Source organism: Haliaeetus leucocephalus, unplaced genomic scaffold (assembly GCF_000737465.1).
Source record: "Haliaeetus leucocephalus isolate CR32 unplaced genomic scaffold, Haliaeetus_leucocephalus-4.0 Scaffold506, whole genome shotgun sequence".
In the NCBI taxonomy this organism is placed as follows: Eukaryota; Metazoa; Chordata; class Aves; order Accipitriformes; family Accipitridae; genus Haliaeetus; species Haliaeetus leucocephalus.
This window is the reverse complement of record NW_010972942.1, coordinates 7,586,256-7,608,199: the sequence shown is the minus strand read 5'-3', so window position 1 is coordinate 7,608,199 and position 21,944 is coordinate 7,586,256. Positions and strand designations below refer to the sequence as shown.

The window sequence follows — 21,944 nt, the reverse complement described above, 5'->3', positions numbered from 1 at the left end:
ATACCTTAAGGCTTTGATACAAGTCGTATCTTCCAAGGAATGACCCTCCACCCCCAGCCATGCTCATAACCACATGCTGCAAAACTAGAATACTGGTTTCTTAAGCAGCTGGTACATGCAGCAATACAGAATATTGTGCATTTCCGGAAAGAAGAATGTGCATTCGTCATATCTTTACTTTTTCAGGAACAAGTGGAGAAAAGGAGAAGACTTCAGCTCCAGACACATCAATCATCAGGCCCAGGATTGTGAAATTCAGGTTGTCCAAGCAGTGGGTACTGGCGGTCATCCTGGAGCAAATCCACAGTCAGAATCACTGAAGGTATGGGCCTGCCATAGCACAGCGACTGGCCACAGAGGCAGTGACTACCTGAGGAGCTCTATAAGGAACATGAGTGCAAGAGGTGAGGGACATTAGAATAAATCTAACAATGCTTCTGAGAGCTTATTAGGTTTCCTCTCATGCCTGACCATCATGCTATCATGGTGGCTTTCCTTTTGGAGAAGCCACCACCCTCACGCCTCACCTTGCTTACTTAGGGTTGTCAGTGGGGCCAATGCTGTCTGACACAGCCATCGATGGGCTGACCAGTGGGATGGTGTGTACTTTCACAGCATACCTGTGGATGGCACCAAAACCCGGGGAGTGGTAGGTGCACTGGAGGATGGGGTGCCATTGTGAGAGGCCTTGATGAGCTGGAAGAATGGTCCCATGGTAACATCATAGAGTTCAACAATGGCAAATGCAAAGTCCTTTATGTGAGGCAGCAGTGCAGGCTGGGGTAACTTAATTGTCTAGATGACAGCTCTGGAGCCAAGGGCCTGGCGACTGTAGTGATGAAGCTGGTCACGAGTCAGCAGCTGCAATGAAAGCTAACCACATACTGGGCTCTCTTAAGAGTGTAAACAGCAGATCAAGTGAGTAATCCCTCCTTGGCACTCAGGAGACCACAGCTGGAGTAGTCTGTCCAGTTTCAAACCCTCCCACCAGTCCCAGTACAAGAGATGTCTACAAACTGTAGAGAATGTAGCAGAGGGAAGACAGGGCTGGAGCACATGGCACACAAGGTGAGGCTGAAGGATTTGAGCTTGCTCAGCCATAAAAGAAGGGGGTTGCAGAAACAAAGCCTGATTCTTCTGAGAAATGCAGAGCTGAAGCACAAGATGTGGTGGTCACAAGATAAAATATGGGAAATGCAGCATCAGCAGTGTTAAGGGAAAGAACATTTGTCACCTTAAGCACTGGCACAGTTTGCCCAGGACAGGCTGTGAAATCCATCCTCAACCTTAGAGATGGTTTTGGGTTTGTGTGGTGGGGTTTTTGGTAGTGGGGGAGGGGCTACAGGGGTGGCTCCTGTGAGAAGCTGCTGGAAGCTTCCCCGGCTCCAAGTCAGACCTGCCTCTGGCCAAGGCTGAGCCCATCAGCGAGGGTGGTAGCACCTCTGGGATAACATATTTAAGAAGGGGAACCTACAGAGAGTAATGGGATTGGAATGTGAGAGGAACCCCTCTGCAGACAGTGAGGTCAGTGCAGGAGGAGGGGAGGAGGTGCGCCAGAGGAGGGGATGCCCCCGCAGCCCTGGTGAGATGGCAGGCTGTCCCCCCCAGCCCACAGAGGGGAGCGGGGGAGCGGATGCCCACCTGCAGCCCGGGGAGGAGCCCACGCTGGAGCAGGGGGATGCCCCCAAAGATGGCCGTGACTCTGTGGGAAAGCCTACGCTGGAGCAACCTGCGCCTGAAGATCGGCCCACAGAAATGACCCATGCCAGAGCAATTCGTGAAGGACTGCAGCCCGTGGGAAGGACTCACGTTGGAGAAGTTCGTGAAGGACTGTCTCCCATGGGAGGGACCCCACGGTGGAGCAGGGGACAAGTGAGGAGTCCTCCTCCCCCCTGAAGAGGAAGGAGCGGCAGAGACAAGGTGTGGGGAGCTGACCCCAACCCCCATTCCCCGTGCCCCTGCACCGCCGGGAGGAGGAAGGAGAGAGAACCGGGAGTGGGGTTGAGCTGGGAAGGAGGGAGGGGTGTCCCTGTCCTTGTCTTGACCCACAAACATTTCTTTGTATTTTCTCCTTCTCATCCCACCGTGGCCAGGGGGAAGAAGTGAACGGGCAGCTTCATGGTGCTTTGTTACCGGTTGGGCTTAAACCACGACAGAGATTTTCAACACTCAGCTGGAAAACACCCTGAGCAATCTGATATATCTTGGAAGTTTGCATGGCTTTCATGTCTTCTCTGACCTAAATTACCCTGGTTGCTGAATCAATTGCCACTAGATGAAAGCCTCAGACACCAGCATGTTCCTTCCAGACATATTGACGCCAGACTGGTTGCCAGCTGATCAGTACAAGCTAAGGCCTCTAGGCTCCACAGGCTTCCTGAAGGTGCTAGATGTGGTGAGCCACATTCTCAAATACGGCTGTCTGCCTCTGAAAATTCTGGACAGGCTTCCTGGTCATGCCAGGAGCGTTGAACCATGTGTCTTCAGCAAGTGGCATTGATCTTCTGGACTCAAATTTCCTCTTTGTGATAGGGAGCCTGGCTAGAATGGTGTCAAATGGCCCAGTGGTCAGAGACGTGAGCTGCTGATGGAAATGTCTCCTCTATGCACTGCAAGTTTTCAAACACCACTTCTTGCAGACAGTTGACTATCTACATAGCAATAGCTCATGTTATGCAATGCTAGAGGCTAGGGAAAGCCAGATACACTTCAGATGGCATAGACTCTTGAGCAGAGCAAGAGGGGCAACAGCAGGCAGCAGTTACTGCTGCACTGAAGTTGGTAGCTGTGGATACCTCTGGCTGTCTACTGCATGATGCTTCACCAGGTGTCACACGAGAGGCCTCTGTGCAGGTGTGAAGAGATGCAAGGTAAGTGGTATGCCAAGCTGCACTGCAGCTACCCGGCAGTGTGGATGAAGTCAGTGTGCTCAGAAAAGCACTAGTCTTGAACTTGACCTTACCGTAAGTAGTTGGCCTCTTCACACTTTTATGGATCTCAGAGATGATGCAGACACATATTTCCAGTTCTTTACATGCCAAGAACATGATTACATACCACTTACCCAATTATTGCTATTGATTTCAAATATATGGTGGATGTGTCAGCAATTTCATTAGACTGTCAAATGAAAGGCAAAGAAAGATAAAGATCGAATGTTTCATCACTTCCGGATAAAACTATTCAACCACAAAATACAGTAGAAAGGTGAATGCCATTTTGAAACTAGTAACACATTTTCAGTCCTTCTCAAATGGCCCTGGACACCTGCATGAGAATTAAGAGGTTTCATTTGCTGTAGTAAAGGGACTTAGAAAAAGCATAACAAAGAGTACAAGGAGGAGGAACAGGAAGTCCCAGAGTGCTAACTACAGTCAAGTGCCATGAAATAGTTGCCTACAGTAGTTACTTGAACCATGAATATTACATGACTTTTTGACCAAGAAGTCAGAACTTCTTTACTATAATAAAAAGTTTCAATCCAAGAACATATCAAGAAAAGGACTGTAACTCATCTTCTAAGTTTTAGGGCCTAGGTGTGATATGGAGAACAGAATCCTAAAATAAAGCGTTAAAAGAAGATAAGGTATGCATATAAAAAAGAGAAATATTTGAATACTTAGTTTTCTTTGCCGCCAATAAAAATAGTGAATGGGATTCCTCAGGGGAATGCAGAGATGGAAATCTGGCTAAAATATAGCCTCCCCATGAGGACTGGAAGACTTTGCTTCCTCCCTTTTTGGAATGGTCTTGGTTACCTATTGAAAAATTAATAACAGAATACAGAGATAGTGATGATAAAGAACACATGCTTTCATCCCCACAGTGTAGCAACCGGTGACAGCACAATGATTCAATGAGATTTAGAGAGCCAAAAATCATTAGAGGAAAAGCAAAGAATAAATGTGCTCTCCTAGAAGAAAACAGCATTGGTTTTCTTAACTGTCTGAATATTCTATAGAAAACTGTACTTTTTGAAAAAATGTTGGTTTAATCTAAGTACACTTTTTCTGTTAAACCTTTTTAAACAGCTTTTCTTTTTTATCAACCAGAAAACAAACGATTTCTTTCTTTTTTTTTTTTTTTTTTTTTTTTTTTAGACTAGAACTGAGTTTCACGTGTATTGAATACTGCTGCAAAGAGGATGGGGATTTTTTTCCCTCCATGTCTTTTGTGTGAGAGATCTCAAATAGCAGAGGAAAAACAAGTGAAACTTAGGAAATGCTTTCTATCATAACGTGAAGAGCTGGAATAGGAAAGGTATGCAGTCACTCACACTGCAGGTCTTAAGGCATATATCTGACAAACATTAGGTCACAAGTGATACAGATGTAGCTGATTTTGCCTTTGGACCAAAGAATGGCAAAAAGACTTCTTGAAAACATTTCTAGCCCTAATTTTAAATGTTTTTATGACATTCTAGTATGAACCTGAGCTTGCCTTGACCTACAGTCTGATAATGAAACACAGTCAATGTTCATTTTGTATCATTTGTGGTTTTGCACATCTGCTGGCATCAATACAAAAAAGCTCCTTCTTTACTTTGAATGTTCAAAGTCACATTTTGGAACTGATAGCATCTGGTCATTTAGAACAAACATAAAACTTACTTCAAAAGCAACCATTACCATAAAATTTCTATTCTAGACCTGAGCAAAGTTATTTTAATTTCTATTAATGTAAAGTTATGCAAAATAGAAGTTAATCATGAAGATACCCACTTTCAGCTGCTATAAATAAGAATGGCATTATTGAAATAAATTAAACCATTTCTGCCTGCTCCAAGAAGTTATCTGATCATAAGCATTTTGCTACACAACTGTGTGTGCATTACAGAAGTAAAATTATTGTCTGCCACTGCTTTTGGGAAAATTCTTACTATCTTAGCTACTAGGATTTTGAATAAATTGGGTAGAATAAATATGTAAGATCTAAATCGAACAAAATGTAGATTAGAACAAAAGTATGGGAGGTCTCCCTGTGCAAAAACTGGAATTGGGACCAAACGGAACTGGAAAGGGTATTCTGCACTCTATAGGAAACATTAATAATAGTTGGCCTAGCCTGTGGAATGTGGAGACTTTTCAAACAAACTGTGCCTTGGCATTATTTTTTCAAGGCACTTATAACCAGACATGTAATCTTGTACTTCTTTACTTCTTCTTCTTTATTCCTTGGATGTGTATACATACATATGTACATATATACACACATACATATACACATACGTATGTGTATGTACATATACATGTGTGTGTATGTACGTATGCACATATTTAAATATGTTCTGTTCTTTTGCATTTGTCCTGGCTTTTTTTCTTTTCCATTCATCCTGTCCTCTGTGGACTGGTCTCATGTTTACCGAGACGCAGACCACTCAGCTCCTGTTGACTCTGTGCTCATGAAGCTATTAAGATCTGTAAAGTTAAGCATATGTATAAATGCTTTCAGAAACAAAGTCTCAGTTGCCTCTAGATGCCTAAATTTAAACATCTGGATATTGCTTCTATTTGATCTTATAGTTTCTATGACTTCTGTTACAATGAGGCTAACCTAATTGCCTATGTACTCCTACTGGCCCTGGCTCCCTTATTAAGTATTAGGAATACTTACACAGTACATTTTCCAGTCTTTGTGGATTTTCACTGAACTGTGGTAAGCAATTTCTATCTGTGGACATGACTGGTTTTGCCCCTCTTTGTCTAGGAGTTTCTAACTGTGCTGAATTCTGCAGTGAATCTTTTTCTAACTAAGAAAATTTGTTCCATTAGTCATCACAAGTTTTAATTACTGAGTTTTCTCTCTCATTTGCATATATGTTTAGGATTTTACTATGTTCTATGATGTGGGTTTTTTCCTAAGTATTACTTGCTCTCCAGATGCAGCATTTGTTTGGCTTTGCTATATACAAAACTTACCAACCCAAAAATCTAATTGCCACTAAAAGCATTAATTCTGTTGACATGTCATATAGGTATATTTCTTTTAGTAATATAATCCTTTCCTTGCATAGACAGAACTTATCTCAAAAGATTGTAAAGGTTTTTAAATTAACCTATATACACATTTAAAGAAGTGCATAAATGTGCAATGAAGTTAAAGAATAGAAGTAGATAAAATTTTTGTCCATATTACCTGTTGAAACAATTTCACAAATGAGACACTGAAACTAGTAGCTACTGTGCTAGTAGTTTCAATCCCACTTGACTGAAAAATCTTTTTTTAATTTATGATTCACCCTCCCAGTTCTGATAATTTATGACTAATCTTCCACCAAATTTCATGCTAGTCCTTGTTTTGCTGATAAGTTTATGCTGTATTCTCTGCCATAGTCCTCAAATTCCTACCGTAATAGCAATTACATTTTTTTTAACCATTCCTCAACAATGTTTACCCAATCTGTAGAGCTGCATGTCTTATAGATGGACTGCAATTCCATTATAAATGAACTGGTTCCTTGCTGTTATATTATGTTCATTCAATATATTAATTACAATTTTGCAGTACTCCTGCAGTCGGGTAGCAGATTTTACATTTATGGACCTGCTTCCTAAAGAAATGATAATCTTTTCTTTAGAAAACAAACAAAACCTCAACTCTCACCCACAACCCACCCCCCCCTGCTTTTTAAGACCAGTTTTGAACAGTTGGTAAAAAAATTGTAAGGTGACACAAAGGCAGGAAAACAGCAAATGTAAAAGGTCCAGAAATTAATTTAGAAAACTTTCTGAAATGGACTGGAGAATTTGGGTCATTATAGGAATAGATAGGGGAACTGAGGATTTGGGGAAAAGGTAGGTCTCCTACTTCTTATTCCTCCCTTGGTTTTTAATTTCTGGAATTGATTTTCACATGCAGAGAGCAGATGTGAGGGATTCTTGTTCAGTACTTGAGTCTGCAACAGAGGGTGAGTTGAAGCCCTTTGGAGAGTTTTGTGTACCCAATAGGCACTATTAATTTGTGATTAAAAGGGAGATCCCTATAAAACTTTGGAACAAATTCTGCTACCCTTATTCATCTCAGATAGCATCTTTGTCCACAAGTATTCTTGATATATGGGTAAGTGGAAAGTTTTATTATATACATTAATGGTAGTGATATTACTTGGATGAAACCCTTCTGAAGAAGGAAGTTGAATTGGGTCAGGAATCCACTCTTCACCTCACATATAATTTCTGCAGTAATCCAGTGTCTTCTAGCTCATTTGGCATTAAATCACACCAGATTAACTGTCAAGTTGCAAATCACTAATTCAATCTACTGAAGTCCCTTTATGTATTTTGGAAGAGCATCCAAACCTGGTGCAGCCTGACCTAAATTTGTGTGAACTGATGAGATCGCAGAACAATGAGAACTACTGTTCATTTCTGCCATCACTTAAAAAAAAAAAAGAGTGAATACAATGACCATATTATACAAAGGAGAGCCATAAGGACTTGCTAATTACATAAAATAATTAAATATTAATGTATGCATAATAGCATCTAAATAGTTAAACATTGCAAAATAAAGTACTCATTCAGAGCAGAAAACTATGACAAATTGTTGGTATAGCTGTTTACTGTGATGCTGAAAGTTCATGCTGATTGCCAGCTGGAAGAGAGAGAAGAGGGAGATATAGGGCACAGGGTATTTTTTATGCAGTGATAATTATGCCTGTGAAAGCCAAACACTTTCCTACCTACTGGCTAGTTTCTGCCACACTGTGGAATGAGCATATAAATGTCCTCATGCATAGACAAAAAGGGTTATCGTTAAAGGTATTACTTGCAAACTCTTGGGTTTTTAGGCTTTCTCTAATTGAAACTCTAAGGTTTTTTTGCATATTTCTATTGCAAGTAATAATGTATGTCTCTGTTTTGGGTTTGTGTGGTGGGGTTGACAGCCTCCATTGCAGAATTGGGTAAGACAAGGCTAATCCAAGCAAACTGGCCATCTGTATCTTTGCCAAGCCTACATAGTTGTATCCATGTTCATTCTATATTAACTTATAAGAAGAGCTAAAACTTTGGGGGTGTATGGAGGGATCACAAACCTCTTTGTAATATATTAAGCTGTACCATTCTGCATTTTTTGTATAAGGAGAAATGTGTATACCAGAGATCTCTACTACTCCCTCCCTCCCCCAGCACATTATAGCTTATTGGAAGATTTGTAGTAAGCCCACTTGGTAGAAATTCTGAACTGGAAAAGGGAATGCCTTTTTCAACTGCTGGTAGAATGTAACACATTTCTATGGAAAAGCTCTTCTTTCACCTGATAAAGACTTGATGCCTGGCAGTCTTGTGGCCTAGTCTAACACAGAACAGGAAAATTGTTCTTTCTAGAATTCCAGCCTAAGAAATTTTAGATTTCTTACAACTGAAAAACTCCCCTACATTATCCAGGAGCAGAATAAAGTTGAGGTAAATGTAAGAAAAGTGCTGATAGAAAACATAGCATCACAGAAATGTCTCTGTAACAAGTAACAATTGTTTTTTTCACCTGGATTGCACTTTTGAAAGGTTTTGCAAATGTTTTAAATGTGATTCTGCTGTGGCTGTCACCTTGCCAAAGTGTTGGGTAGCATTTTAAGAATCTTTTGGGTGGTATATTAATATCAGACTGCAAATTTTAATCACAGTCCAGTTGCTTTACGAAAACTCAATTGAAGAGAATGTATATGAAACCTATTTGATTCCTTGTCTGCCATTAGAGTATTTTGTATCTATATGGCCCAATTTCTCATTCTTATTTTATCCAAAGTGACATTACTTTTGTCATTAAGATAGATGAACCACTGCAATTTACATCTTCCCAAACCCCAGTTCCAGTCCATGTCTTAAAAGCACACTACCTCTTCTTGCAGTATGCATTTTGCATACATCTTATATCTGATTTTATTGTAATCACTCATTTCCTAATGTTCCTTCAGCTCATATCTTTTTTGCTCTGCTTGGCATGCTCCTTGGACTATATCCAAAACAGTCTCTGATCTTATTGTTCAGTAAGCCATATGAGAAAACACATCTGATCTTATCCCACAGCTCATCACCACCATGTTATTCCACATAAATTTTCTTAGTCATGCTAGAATTTTTATTTCACTTACTCTATAAATCTAATGGAAACTCTGTAGGACTTATGAACTAATCCTTTTACAAGTCACTTTAATGTCCAAGCAAATCTACAATCATCACTTTTCTTGCTCTCAGGGATCAGTATTACGTTCTCTGTTAATACATGGTAGCAAACCTTATTCTAGTTGAGCACTAACAGCCGTACTTTTGCACCTCCAAGCAACAAATCAGTTGGGAGATCAGCACTTGCACATTGGTAACTTTATCCTCCAGTCCAGGCTGGACACCGAAGGCTATGTATGTCCCTATACTCTTCACTCGCGTTCTGTGTGGGCATAGGTGTGGGCTTATCTGAAGCCTGTAAAAAAAAAAAAAAAAAAAAAGAGGGTGTTTTGGGGTCCGAGCACTTCCTTTATCCCATGTTCCTGTGTCGCTTCATTTTGCAATGATACTCTGATTTCTTCCTTGCACACCCTCTGAACTTTGGTGGCAGTATGCCTTTCTGTAGTGCTCTGTGGGGCTCTTAACTCCATTACCACAGTCTCTGCCACTTTATCCTTTGCCTCAGAGTCTGAGGGCAGAATTTCATATTAAGAACATAATGTCTTAATCCAGTAATTTTGATGTATATAAGCTTCTCTTTCAACATCCTTGTAATTATATTATATTCTTATAAAATAAACTATAATTACAGTCAATTTCCTGATTTAGCTACTACCCAGACCAATTGCATTATATTTGTCTATTAAACATATTGTATACATTTGCATTTCTGATACGTTGTTTTTCAAGCTTCCTGAATGTGAACTGAAACTGAATTACACTCTGTTCTGTACTTGTAAGGAAAATATCTTCTTGTAGTATTTCCATTTCCTTTGTCTATGCAATGCTTTCTGTGAACATTTAAAACTACTTTTAAAACACTTTTAAGATACATTTACAATGTTTTAAAAATAATTCTCAGGTGGCAGTTTCTCTCCAGCTCTCCTTAGATAACATCCTCATGGGAGGCAGGAGTGATTTTAACCTCTTTCAGAAACCAGAACCAGATAATTCTGTAATATTATGTATTTTTTTAATTTACTGAATGAAAATTTGAAGAGGATGCCCATACGCTAGCCAGCTTTTGACTGGAATGTACTGGTTTAATGTGCTGGGAATTCACATTTGAAACATCAGTTTATTCAGAGTACAAGAAACAGTAACAAACTAAAAGGTTAATATTTCTTATTGCTAACCTACTTTTAAACTAAGAAGAAAATTTTGTTTCTGTGAGAGTTAAGTTTGTAATGAAAAGAATTATAACTTGTTAACTAGTACCAGCGTATATCCTACTTGAATTTCTGTTTAAAATGCAATGCAGGAGAAAACAGCTCATCAATTTGGACCAGCCAGTCATAACTCTATAAAGGAAATATATTTGTACCTAGCTGCATTGCCGTCATGCATAATGACTCAAATGGGTGTGCATTTTTAAATTAAAAAGAAGTAATAATTTTGTTGTGATGCTAACAAATAAATGATTTGGAGAAATATTTCAAATATTAATACTCCAACAAATGACACAGAATATAAACTTTTCATCATTGCAGACTACGGATCAGGTAAGAGGACAACAAAAATGCATAAGGGCAGTGACTGAGATATTGAAAAATTCTTTTCAAGAATGGTGGGTGGAAGGGGGATTGAAAAATGTTGAAAATCAGTGCAACTTCAATCTCAGTGCAGAGGTGAATGCAACCTGATGATGGATAACATCTGCAATGAAATAATTATTTCTACAGAGCTGGTGCTAGAGAACTACAATTATTTTTCTGTCCTAAGGAGCTTGAGTAGAAGACTAAAATGGTGATTTCTTGAAGCAAGACTTTACCATTGGTGGGGACAGAAGACTAAATCCTGAGGTACAATTTCTTAATGTCATTGAAGCAAAGTTGTACTGATGCTGGTTACCTTCTTTATAATTGAACTGAAACATCAGATTTTCAACCTTAAACAGAAGTATCTTTACTACAAATGTTTCAGCATAGGCAGATGAGAAGGGCAAAACAAAGCCTAAAGTAACAAAACCTGAGATCCACATCCTTGGAACCCCTGTTAGCGTCTGAGATGAGAGCAGTGAGGGTAGATCCTGGGATGAAGAAATTTTTCAGTGGCAGGAATGCTTCATCTATGCCAAAGAAAAGGGTAGAAAGGAAAGTGGGGTGTGTAAGAGGCCTTTACAGACTAGACAGAGAACTCAGTGCAAAGTAGAAAAGAGAGAGATGCTGATTTTATGGTAGGAAAATGCATTGTCAGTGAACATCTGGATTGTTGTGTGTGATGTGCTTAAGTACTAGAGACCAAACCCCAGACATCTTTGGGTTTTTTTTTCCCCTGCACTCATACTGAATTTGGAGAGCATCCTTACTAATAAAAAATAAAGAAGTAGACAATGTGCTTATCTACTTTGATAGATAATATACTCATCTATTTTGGATACCTCTTCATAGCAATCATAAATGATAAATAGGAAGTGAATAGCAGGAAAAGAAATGGGAAAAACATTTGAGTAAGAGGGGTACTGCATTCCTGAATGGGCTTGTGGATTAATTGTTTAGGAGAATGTTCACTACCAAGTTAATCTCTGATAACTATCCAAACTGATTTTCCAAACCTTTTGAAATGTTCCAAATACCAGTGTACTTTATCTAAAGCTCAGTAATAGCAACCTGCGTACATTCTCACAATCTGTTAGCCATACCAACAATGCTGTTATCTTTCTTACATTTTCTCTGTTTTGAACAGACTGTTCATTCATGCATTTTTTTTCTCAAGTGCAGCATGTTGCTACTTAAGAAAAAAGGCTGCACCAACAAATCTGGCAGATCAATGTATTTCTGTTTTCTGAAATATAACTTCTCAAAATTCCTTTCAAAGCTTCAGGCTTTCTGTTCTTTTTATCCTCTATCCTTACTGTGGACCTGATACTGATCCTACTAAGTTTAGAGGCATAGGCTCCATCTTGCAGGTGTGATTCCAAACCTCTTGCAACTTCTTCCTCTCTTTGTAGGTACAAGTAGACAAATGTGTTGTTTACATTGTCATTTTGACAAAACTGCCAGCATAGCATAGTACAGTGAGCTTGATAGATACCATTTTCTAATGAACCATCATACCTGTTTTACAATCCTTTCCACATTCTCCAGAAAATTAATGTTGTACACTGCATGATTCTAGTAGTTTGCTCACTCCCACTGCTTATGTTAGTTATGTAGATACTTGCAGTTTCCTCCCTTAATGGTTTTCCAATCACTTCGTCTTTGTGCTTCTCCCCATGCTTTTGCAGCTTCCATGCCATGATTTAGACATCATCAGAAAGTCTTTATGTAAATTCACAATTGTGAGCATCCCCATTTCTTTTTAAAAATCCCTCCCCTACTGCATTTGTCAAAAAGCCTTAAAAGCCAGACAAATGTAAAAAATTTCTTATGCTTATCTTTGATAATATACTGAAGTCCATAAATGACAGTCTTTTAAGTCATGTATTAATGCTTACCTAATAATTAGAAAATAGTTCTTGTTGTAAAGAAAGCCACTATGCTGAATTTCTATAGTGCATTATGAAAAATACACTATAATTCTAAATGGGTCAGTTGGCATGGATATTTCCCACAGTACAAAACGTTCAAGACTCAGTCCACAAATCCAACTGGAATAGAACTGTAGTCCAATTCATGTAAACACACTAGTAGGAAGATTTAAAGCAGGTCAGCCAATGATTACTAAAACATTAAAATCTTGACTCCTAGAACACTTAAAAATACAATTAATAGTTAATTGTAGTGTTGTTTATAAGCAGTGAACTAGTATCTCTATAATATATGTGGCTTATATTTGCATGCTTTATTCTTTTGAGGGGAAGTTGGTACCAACCCGCATATTATTTTTTATATGTAGAGTTTGGAATTTCAATTTCCTGATAAGAACATGACTGAACCTAAAATATTTCTGTAAAATAGACAATACATTCCTCTATTTGCATGAAAAAAGTTTCCAGCAAAATAACCGTCTACATCTTTTCTTAAAAAAAACTCAGGCACGTAGGTAACCTAGTCTCCAAATTAAGATTTCAATTTTGCTACAGAAGATAATCCTTTATTTCAAAATTGTTTAGGACAATGAAGCTTATGAAATGTAAATTGCTTTATCAAGTGCTCGAAAATTAATCCTAGATTAAAAATACATTTTAAAATGTTATTAGGGATGTCATGTTACTATTAACAAGCCAAGCTTTTCCCTCTATTTTGGGACAGGAGACAAATTCAATTACCTTTTTGCTAATTGTCTGATGTATGTTCTTATTGTAATGCATATTCTTTTAAATGCTTCAAGTTCATAATTGCTAGTGGGAGACAGCTGTATGGCTAAGATTTGGTGTATCAGGTGGAAAATGCAACTCATTAGCAAGGCAGCAGCCTATGAAGACCTATGTGCATGCTGCTTTAGGAAAACCAGTTGCAACTTTATAAAAGCAGATAGATGCAGAAATGTTAAACACTAGTTACTTTCATAACAGAAATATCAATCCCTCTTTCCAGTTAAGCAAATCAGCCATGATGAAGTAACCTTGTGTCCAGCATTTTCCATGAGAAACAAACGCAGGGGGATAGATCCCAAGCCAAGAATTTTTCCCCTTTAGAAAGAATCAGATGTGTGTGTGATGGCTGCAATGCTACCAAGGGCAAGCATTCAATGGCACATTGAGTCCAAGGTCCTTGTCCTCGTCTTCAAGGTTTGTAATGGGCATTGGCATTAATATTTCAAGAACTTCCTCTAATTTCACATCCCTCCAAGTATAAGCAGTAATCACCGAAGGAGATACTATTACCTAATAGTTGCTAAGCTTCCTACTGCAGGAAATTAAATGGGATCATTGCTAGCCTTCCTCTCGCTAAAAAGCAACATATACCTCCTTGCCGGGATTTTTGTGTGAAGATAGCAATCTTTAGGTTAGTAAATTTTCAATTTTTAAGCTCTTATCCCTGGGTATTGTCTTCAAATCCAGCTCTGTTATGTCTGGAAAAGAAGATACAGCAGCAATGCCAACTCATGTATTTTTTACCATTACTCCTTTTATGTTTAGTGTTGGGTTTTTTCTGCCCCTAGTTCCTGCAATCAAATGGCTACAACAGAGTCTTTGCTTTCACTATAAAAAAAAGAGTTACTAGAGATCACAGCTTTGTGTCAGGGGAGGGGAGGAGGGAGGCCCAGAGGCCTTGAAACTGTGAAATTTAAAGGTTTAAAATCTATTTTAAGGTGTCTCTTGATGATTTTAGCTTAGACTCCCCTTTTTTTTTTCTTTTTTAAATGTTGGAATTTGGCATTACTGGTATGCTCATTGAGCATAATCCTGTTCATTCTTAGGTATGTTCTGGTAATAAAAAACAACATGGAAAACAGTATCCTGTGCATTCTGGGGATTCCTGATAAGTAAGGAGAATCCTTGACTAGTGTTAACTTGTGTTGCTAAGAGCAGAGGAGTCCAAGTTGTATACACAAAAGCTAACTTGAGTGTCTGAAAACTAGTTGTCCTAAACCTCCTCTGTCTAGATTGACTTCTACACAGGTTTGGTCCTTTAGCAGCTTTAGTAACAACGTTACCTGTTTTCAGTAGCTTCCTGGAGAGTATCTTATAGGCAGCTAAGGCTTAACAGCCCTCCTAGGCTAGAGGTAGCTGTGACTGAGCTCCTCTGCTGGCCACCCCCTCACGCCCCCCTGGAAAACATCATCATAATCTAGCAATACACTTTAAGTGTATTTAACTAAAAAACAGGCTGAAATGCTTGGTAGTTCAGAGCTTATGTGACTTTACCCCTGCAAGTAGTTAGGATACAGTTAGGAGTACAAACATTTATAATAATCATGCAGTGAGTATACAAACATATTCCAGGTTTAGAGACCCTTAAGTAAACCTTGCTGTCCGAATGCAATACACACGCACAAAAGTAATCGGACTACAGCATGAACCAGCGTTGCCAGCTGAGTCAGGTACAGCACTTGTTCACGTCCGTGTCCGAGATCTCCCTGCAAAGCAGTTTACAATGCGGTAACCCATGTTAGTAGAGTGTGACTCTTTATTCCCCTCTAGTGGCTGGTCTGCATAGCATTAGAGTTACTAGTCACGGGCTAGAAGAACTAGACCAAACTGTTGGGACAGCAGTACAGGCCAAACGTGGGTCAGTCCCTGCTGCCATCCACACTACCAGAATGCCAACAGTGTGCAGACAAATGCTCTGTGGTCTGGCAGCACTAGAGAGGGAGGGGAAAGGAACAGTTTTTGAAGGCTTGTGTTTTTATGCTCTTAGTCACTACCAAATAATTACATTAATATTTGTATAGTCCAGAAAGGAAGAAGAATGTAACTGTCAGTTGGTGTGCTAAGTCTTTTATTTAACTATTTTAGTCCCTGGGTGTCAGTGTAGCTAAATATGAATCTGGCCTGTCTATCTTTAGGAGGGTACCAAGAGCTCTGCTTAGCAGGCTGCATTGTAGTCTTAGCTGGCTTCCTAATAATGCCAGTCTGTAGTCTTCTGTACTTCACTTAAACTGTGAAATCTCAGAGCAGATTTGTCCTTGAAATGTATTTAATATACACAATCAGGTCCTGCTCTATTATCAGTGTGCTCATAAGTACAGCTACTTTTCCTTTTACTTATGTATTATGTGTAGCCAAACAGAAAACAACTATAAAAGCACTAAAAATGGATATAAGCTGCAATAAGTCTTGAAAGAGTAGTGATTTCTATTAATAGTTGGATTGGTAATATGATATTAACTAAATTTTTCAAGTTTAGATGGCTTTTTCTCTGAATAGGATGAGAGAAGAGCATTCCTGAACAAACTATTGGAAGCAGGAAAGTGAACACGATGAATGAAAACAAATTACACAATACATCTGAGAATAAGAGGAGTCAAAGAGGTAGTCACTCATCATCCTTAAGCACAGTGTGGGTTTATGAATCTTGGATTTTCTAGTGACTTGTTCTTGTCCTTACTAAGAACCTGAGGATAACATAAGCTTTTAAGTTCCGAAGGGCTCCTGCCCTACAGGGAATAGGAAATGTTTTACCACAGAGGCTGAGTGCCTGTGGCCAAGATCACAGTGTATAAAGGACAAAATATCCAAAACTTAGGCTGAATTCTCTAGAATGATGATGCAAAGGAATCCTTGCTCTTTACAACAAGCCTGAGTCCAGCCCAGATTTTGAAGTTGCATGGCTCTTATCTTGGTGTGAATAGAAAACTATAGAAAGGATATTCAAGGCTGTCTAAACTCAAGCTGATGCTTGTGGGGATATTATCCTTTACTGAGTAGGTTTAAAAAATCCCACCAAACAAAATTAAGTATACCAAATCATTAACATGAGCCCTCCGGTGGTGTTATTCACAGTTCTGTCTGCTAACTTGATATGGGATAAAAGGTAAATTGGGTATTTCAGTACAACGTAGTAAGATGCTTCAATTTCTTTTGACAACATGCTATCTGAGCAGATCTGTTTTTAGGGGAATACTAAATAAAAAGCTAGATGGCATCTTTCTAGGTCAGGAACTGCTAGACCTCCATTATTTTAAACAGCTTGAAGCACTGCAATATTCAGCCACTGTGTGTGCGTGTGTGCGTGCTGTTTTAGAAAATTTTACAACAGGGGTTTGTGAAGTTCCAAGGCTATGCTTTAGCAATAAAAAAATAATGCCTCAGGTATAAAGTGCAGGAACTCAGGGATTTTATTTTCCCGACGATAACTTTAGCTGCATTTTTTTTTAAAGTACAAGCATACTCTAAGAACTACATTTAGTCAGCTGTTGACTAATGGCTCTCTTACCTCTTCATGAAGTAGATAACGACTTTGCATAGCATATCAAACTCAACAGAAACAGACCACAGTAATGGAAGAATTCTTTGTTACAAACTTATTACATTAAAGGAAACATTGACAAAATTGAAAGATTTATAAAGAAAATATCACCAGGTCTTGATGAATACTACCTCTTTTAATGTGCCTGCTAGCTGTTCTTTTTTTTTCCCTAATTATTTTTGAAAGGTTCATCAAGGAATTTCTGATGATTTTTGATAGCTGATACATAAGATATCAAAAGCTATATAACATAAAGCACTTTATGCATGGGAGCTAAAAAGCCATGTAAAGGTTAATAAATTAATATATCGCCACTATAGATTTCTCTTAGATCTTAATGTCTCTTTTGCAGTCCAGATGCCATCTCAAAAAATGAACTTCCTACAGAGTATATGGATCAAATTTTAGCCAGCAGGGAGAAAACTGTTGACTTGGTGCCAGGTATTTGTAACCCACAGAGTACCTTTACAGACAACCAAGTCATCAGTTTCCTTTTCTGCTAGGCAGTGGCAGGTCTGTCTCCTGAAGAACACCTTCTTTGCATGTAAAGCCTGGGTATTTTAACTCCAACAATGATGAATGGGTACTGCAAGTACCTGTAACTTTGAAAATTCAGTGCTCAATGTTGGAACTGCAGGAATCTTATTCCTGAAAAATGGATGACAGGACTGAAATTACGTAGAGTACTATGGAATTACTTAATGGGTCCCTACTCTAGTGAAGTCCTTGAACTAAGTAAGTCAAACCTTACTACCTACCAAAACATGCACGCTCTTCTCTTGGTGAGAAGAGCGAAGGATGAGAAAACCAAGAACATAAGAAGCATGGAGCTCAGACATCACAGGTGTGGACACAGGATAAAAACTGAATAGAGTGTGTTCCCAAGCATCTTAAAATTAGCTCTGTTCTTTTGTCTCCCTGTTTTTTTTTTAATCTTACAGTTTTTACTTTGTGTGGTGCATATAATTTGAAATTGGGACATCTTTCATTTTTTGATGTCTGTGTGCAAATTCTTGCAGTCATTTCTGTTATTGCAGTTCAGTCCTGAGTGTTAGGTAGATGTACATGCTGTATACTGTTCTTTAAAGAAAAGTATCTAGAAAATGAAGCAAGGATCATAGCAAAGCACAATAAAGAGACTCTATTTTATTACTTGGGTTGTAAAGTAACTTAGTTTCAGTTGCTTATACAAAAAGATTGCTGAGAGTAATATAAGCTTATGCATGTCCCAATCAGTAATTTTAATCCAAGAGATTTTTTTTAAAATCTGTGATGCTTTGGTATTAAAATGAAAGTTCATTTTAAAAGACCTGTATTAATACCAATTTTAAAAACTAACTTAAAATATCTTAATTAAATAAAAAAAAATGTTTTTCTTCTAACAACTGAGACATACCCAGCTCTGTGCTTTTTTGCAAATTACAGGTATTTATTGATAGCTATCTTAGTGTGGCTTTTCTTAAATCTAGCAACAGTTTTTGTGCTTTCTTGGAAAAAAGAGGAAAAAACGCTAACAGTGAAGTTCCTTTTCCTACTCTATCATGTCACTGAGCCTATGCTCTCTGCAGGAGACACCTGCACTCCCATACTTCAGCACTCGGAGAGCTTTCTGTCAGGGAGCTGCTGGAGACCTTCAACTAGGAAACAGTAGCACGAAGCTCTTGGTAAGGAACTGTCTGTTTTCGTATCTCCCCTACAGTGCCTTATCCATATCAAAGGATAACCTGTCAGTTAAGTGTTATAGGAGCTGTGGGATTACGAGATGTGTCTGTTTAGAAAGCTAATTCTGCATTTGGCCTTGGAAGCCTTCCCAGCCACAGTGGGATTGCTAGTGTGTCTCTCAAGCCAACTGGAAAGTCTAGATTATAAGTCTGGGTGAGGATTAAGAGAGGGAAAAGAAGGTCTAGGCACGTAGGAAGCAAAAATGAGAACAGATACTAGAAAGATCCATCATCCTTGGAGATACTCAAAAGCCATCTGGAAATAGTGCTGGGCAACCAGCTCTAGGTGACCCTGCTGTAGCACGTGGGCTGGACCGGTCCCTTCCAACCTCAACCATTCTGTGATTCTGTGGGAGAAAAATAAAAACTACAACCAAAACCCTGAGGTTTTAACACTGAGAACTTAGGATCTAGCTAATTGCACAATATGCAACCACAGACAGTTACGCTATCTTTAAAACCTCATTTAATAAGTTCTCTTTTCCATTTGTATTGCCGATAGTCTTGTTTCTCTTCTTCAGTCCTCATATTGGTTTACATAGAGCAGTGACAGTTTGCAGGTCCTGGTGCGGTCAGGTCCCAGCAGGTCTGGAAGTACCACTGCTTTGAAAAGTCAGGTTGTATAGGGCCATAGAAACATATATTCTCATTTTTGGATCATGGGAGGGAAGCATCATTTTGCAAAGTGGGAGACTTTTATCTATTGGAGCAGTCTGGGTTCTGGTGAGATCTGTGAAATTTTACAAACATCCTCATCTGATGGGAATCATTAGAGCTGCTATAGAGGACCTGCATCACTGGCAATTACTGTTATGATTGTATGATCCTCATTAGGCTGATTAAACTAGGTTAGCACCATATTCTTTAAGTGGCACCAGGCAAAGCAGCTGTACTTTGCTGGAGTTGATATGCTAAAACTCTAAGCTGGTATGAATCTTAGAAGACTACCAACACACTAAAAATCCAAATTAAAAAAGGCCATTTTTTAGTGGCTACTATGGAAAATAAACACTCTGCCTCACTAAGACTGTGATGAGCAGTGAAACTGAGTATGATCCAGCAAAACCATTAAAGAATTCTACAAGCTATTGCTTATGTTACACGGTGCACTGCAAACTCTTTATCATACACTTACACCTGACCTCCTTCTAGGTAGAGGCATGAGTTTTAGGTCAGTAAGGAGGACTTTGAAGTCAAACAACAATCAATGGCTGTGAGAGCAGAACTCCCAATCTTTTGACTCCTGACAAAATTCATCCTTTAACAGTTTCTGAATCAGGAGAGGCTTGTACTCTCGCATTTGCAGAACACTACTTGATTGGGAGCAGGCAGCCTGATTCAGCAGATGTGCTGAATGTTCCCAATATTCTTCAAAGCTGTTTTGTGCTCTAAAAAAAAATCTTATAAAAAAATAAGATATGTGTTCTTTACTGTGTGGTGGTTTTTTGTTTTTTTTAAACAGGTGAATGCTGGTACAGCAGAATCAGTTATTGCAGAAGAACATAAGTGTCAAATCCTGAGAAGCTTGTTTTTGTTTGTTCTTCTCTGAGGGAGGAAAAAAAAAGCTGGTTATGACCCTGCTTCCAGAAAAGGTGGGGAACTAATTACTCGAAGTGGAGAAAGAATAAGTACTGCTTCTTTGATGTAGCCATTAACTCACTACTCCCTGAAGCCAGCTGGAAATTCCTCATTTCCTCCACCAGGTTTTGGACTAGAGCCCTTGGCTGTTGGAGGGAACTCGACACAACCTGCGACCAGGGTGCACCTACATAGCTGCTTGCATTATTGTATTGAGATGCTCGGTGTCGCTAACTGGGAATTTCATCGGTATCGTAAGAAAGGTAACGTTTTAAGACTTAAAAGTAATTTAAACAAAATTTAAGGAAAAGCGCTGGCTGTAGTCCCTGCACCCCCATTCCCCTCTCTCCCAGAGACTCGTTTCACTCACTCCCCGCGACCCTCCACCAGGTGAAGTTTGCGAGTGCCGGTCAGGCCCCTCACACCGGGCGGCCCGCGGAGCTCACCCCCCGCCCGAGCGGCTCCCAGCCTGGGGGTGCAGAGCAGGGCGGGGACCCTGGTAAAACGCCGGCGCGCAGAGCAGCGTCCCCGGAGGCGGGGGTGGAGAAGCCCGTCCCCGGGAGGGCAGGGGAGCGGCGGCGGGAAGGAGGCAGAGCAGCCCCCACCTCCCTCCCTTCCGCCCGCCCGCTCGCTCGCTCGCTCTCCTCCCCCTTCGCTCGCTCCCGCCTTTTGTGCGCCGGAGCCCGGGCGTCAACGGGCGCCAACGGCCGCGGCGCTGACAGGAGCCCCCGGCCATCGGCTTCGGGAGCGGCGCTGTCGCGAGGGCGGCAGCTCGAGCCGCGGCTGTTCCCGTAACCAAGGCGCTGCCAGGCACCGGCGCGCGCGCACACACACACCACACACACCACACACACACAGAGCGCGGAGCGGCGCGGGCTCGGGGGCCGCCTTTGCAGCTCTTCCCTGCCCTGCACCATGCTCCGCTCCAGGCAGCGCCCGCCCGCTGCTCCCTGAGGGGAGACAGCCCGCCGCCGCCCCGCGCCCCGTTACAGCGGGCGACTGGCACCGGCTAACCGCCCCCCCCCACACCCCTCCCGCGGTTACCTGAGTTAGCTCCGTCCCGGGGACTTCGGGCTGCCGCCCCTTCGCAGCGCCTCACCCCGCTCCCGCTGTGGTAGCCCTTGGGCGGCGGGGGAGCGAGCCGCGAGCAGCCGGAGGGACTGCAGCCGCCGCCGGGGAAGAGGAGCTCCAGCCCCCGCCTCCGGAGCTCTTCATGGCGTCTCACCAGCAGACCAGGATCCAAGCCTACCTGGAGAAGAACAAGATCGGTCCCCTCTTCGAGGTAAGGTGCGCTCTTGCCGGCCGGCCCCCCCGATGGCCGCGGCTCCCCGCGCAGCACAGGTGAGCGCAGGGGCGAGGACGAGTTTGAGGCGCCGCTTCGGCGTCTGCCCGGCCGGGGAGGGGGAGGGCAGCGCCGGCACCCCCTGCCCTGCCGCTCCGCACCACCCGTGTGCCCTCGTGTCCCTCCTCCGCGCCCCTCCGACTGTCTGTCGGAGCTCCGCGCAGCCCTCCCTGCCCCGCTATCCCGCCGATGCGCCCCGCTGCTTCCCCCCGCCGCGGGCGCGCCGCCCTCTGCTTCACACGCGCCCGGGCGGGTCGTGAAAGAGGTGCCCCTTCGCCCTCCCACCCGCGGCCCCAGTCCCTGCAGGCGCCCACGCGGCGCTGCCCGCCTCGCCTCGCCGGCCGCG

The 21,944-nt window shown here is 41.2% G+C and overlaps 1 protein-coding gene across 1 annotated transcript in view; it reads left to right on the top strand.

Moving 5' to 3' along the window:
* Nucleotides 1-21,469: 21,469 nt before the first annotated feature.
* Nucleotides 21,470-21,944, top strand: part of LOC104837063 (chromosome unknown open reading frame, human C8orf34) — a 175,363-nt gene continuing 174,888 nt past the window's right edge. Inside the window, exon 1 of the mRNA XM_010575929.1 lies at nt 21,470-21,538. Coding sequence (XP_010574231.1) covers nt 21,470-21,538 — 69 coding nt within the window. The remainder of the gene's footprint in view (nt 21,539-21,944) is intronic.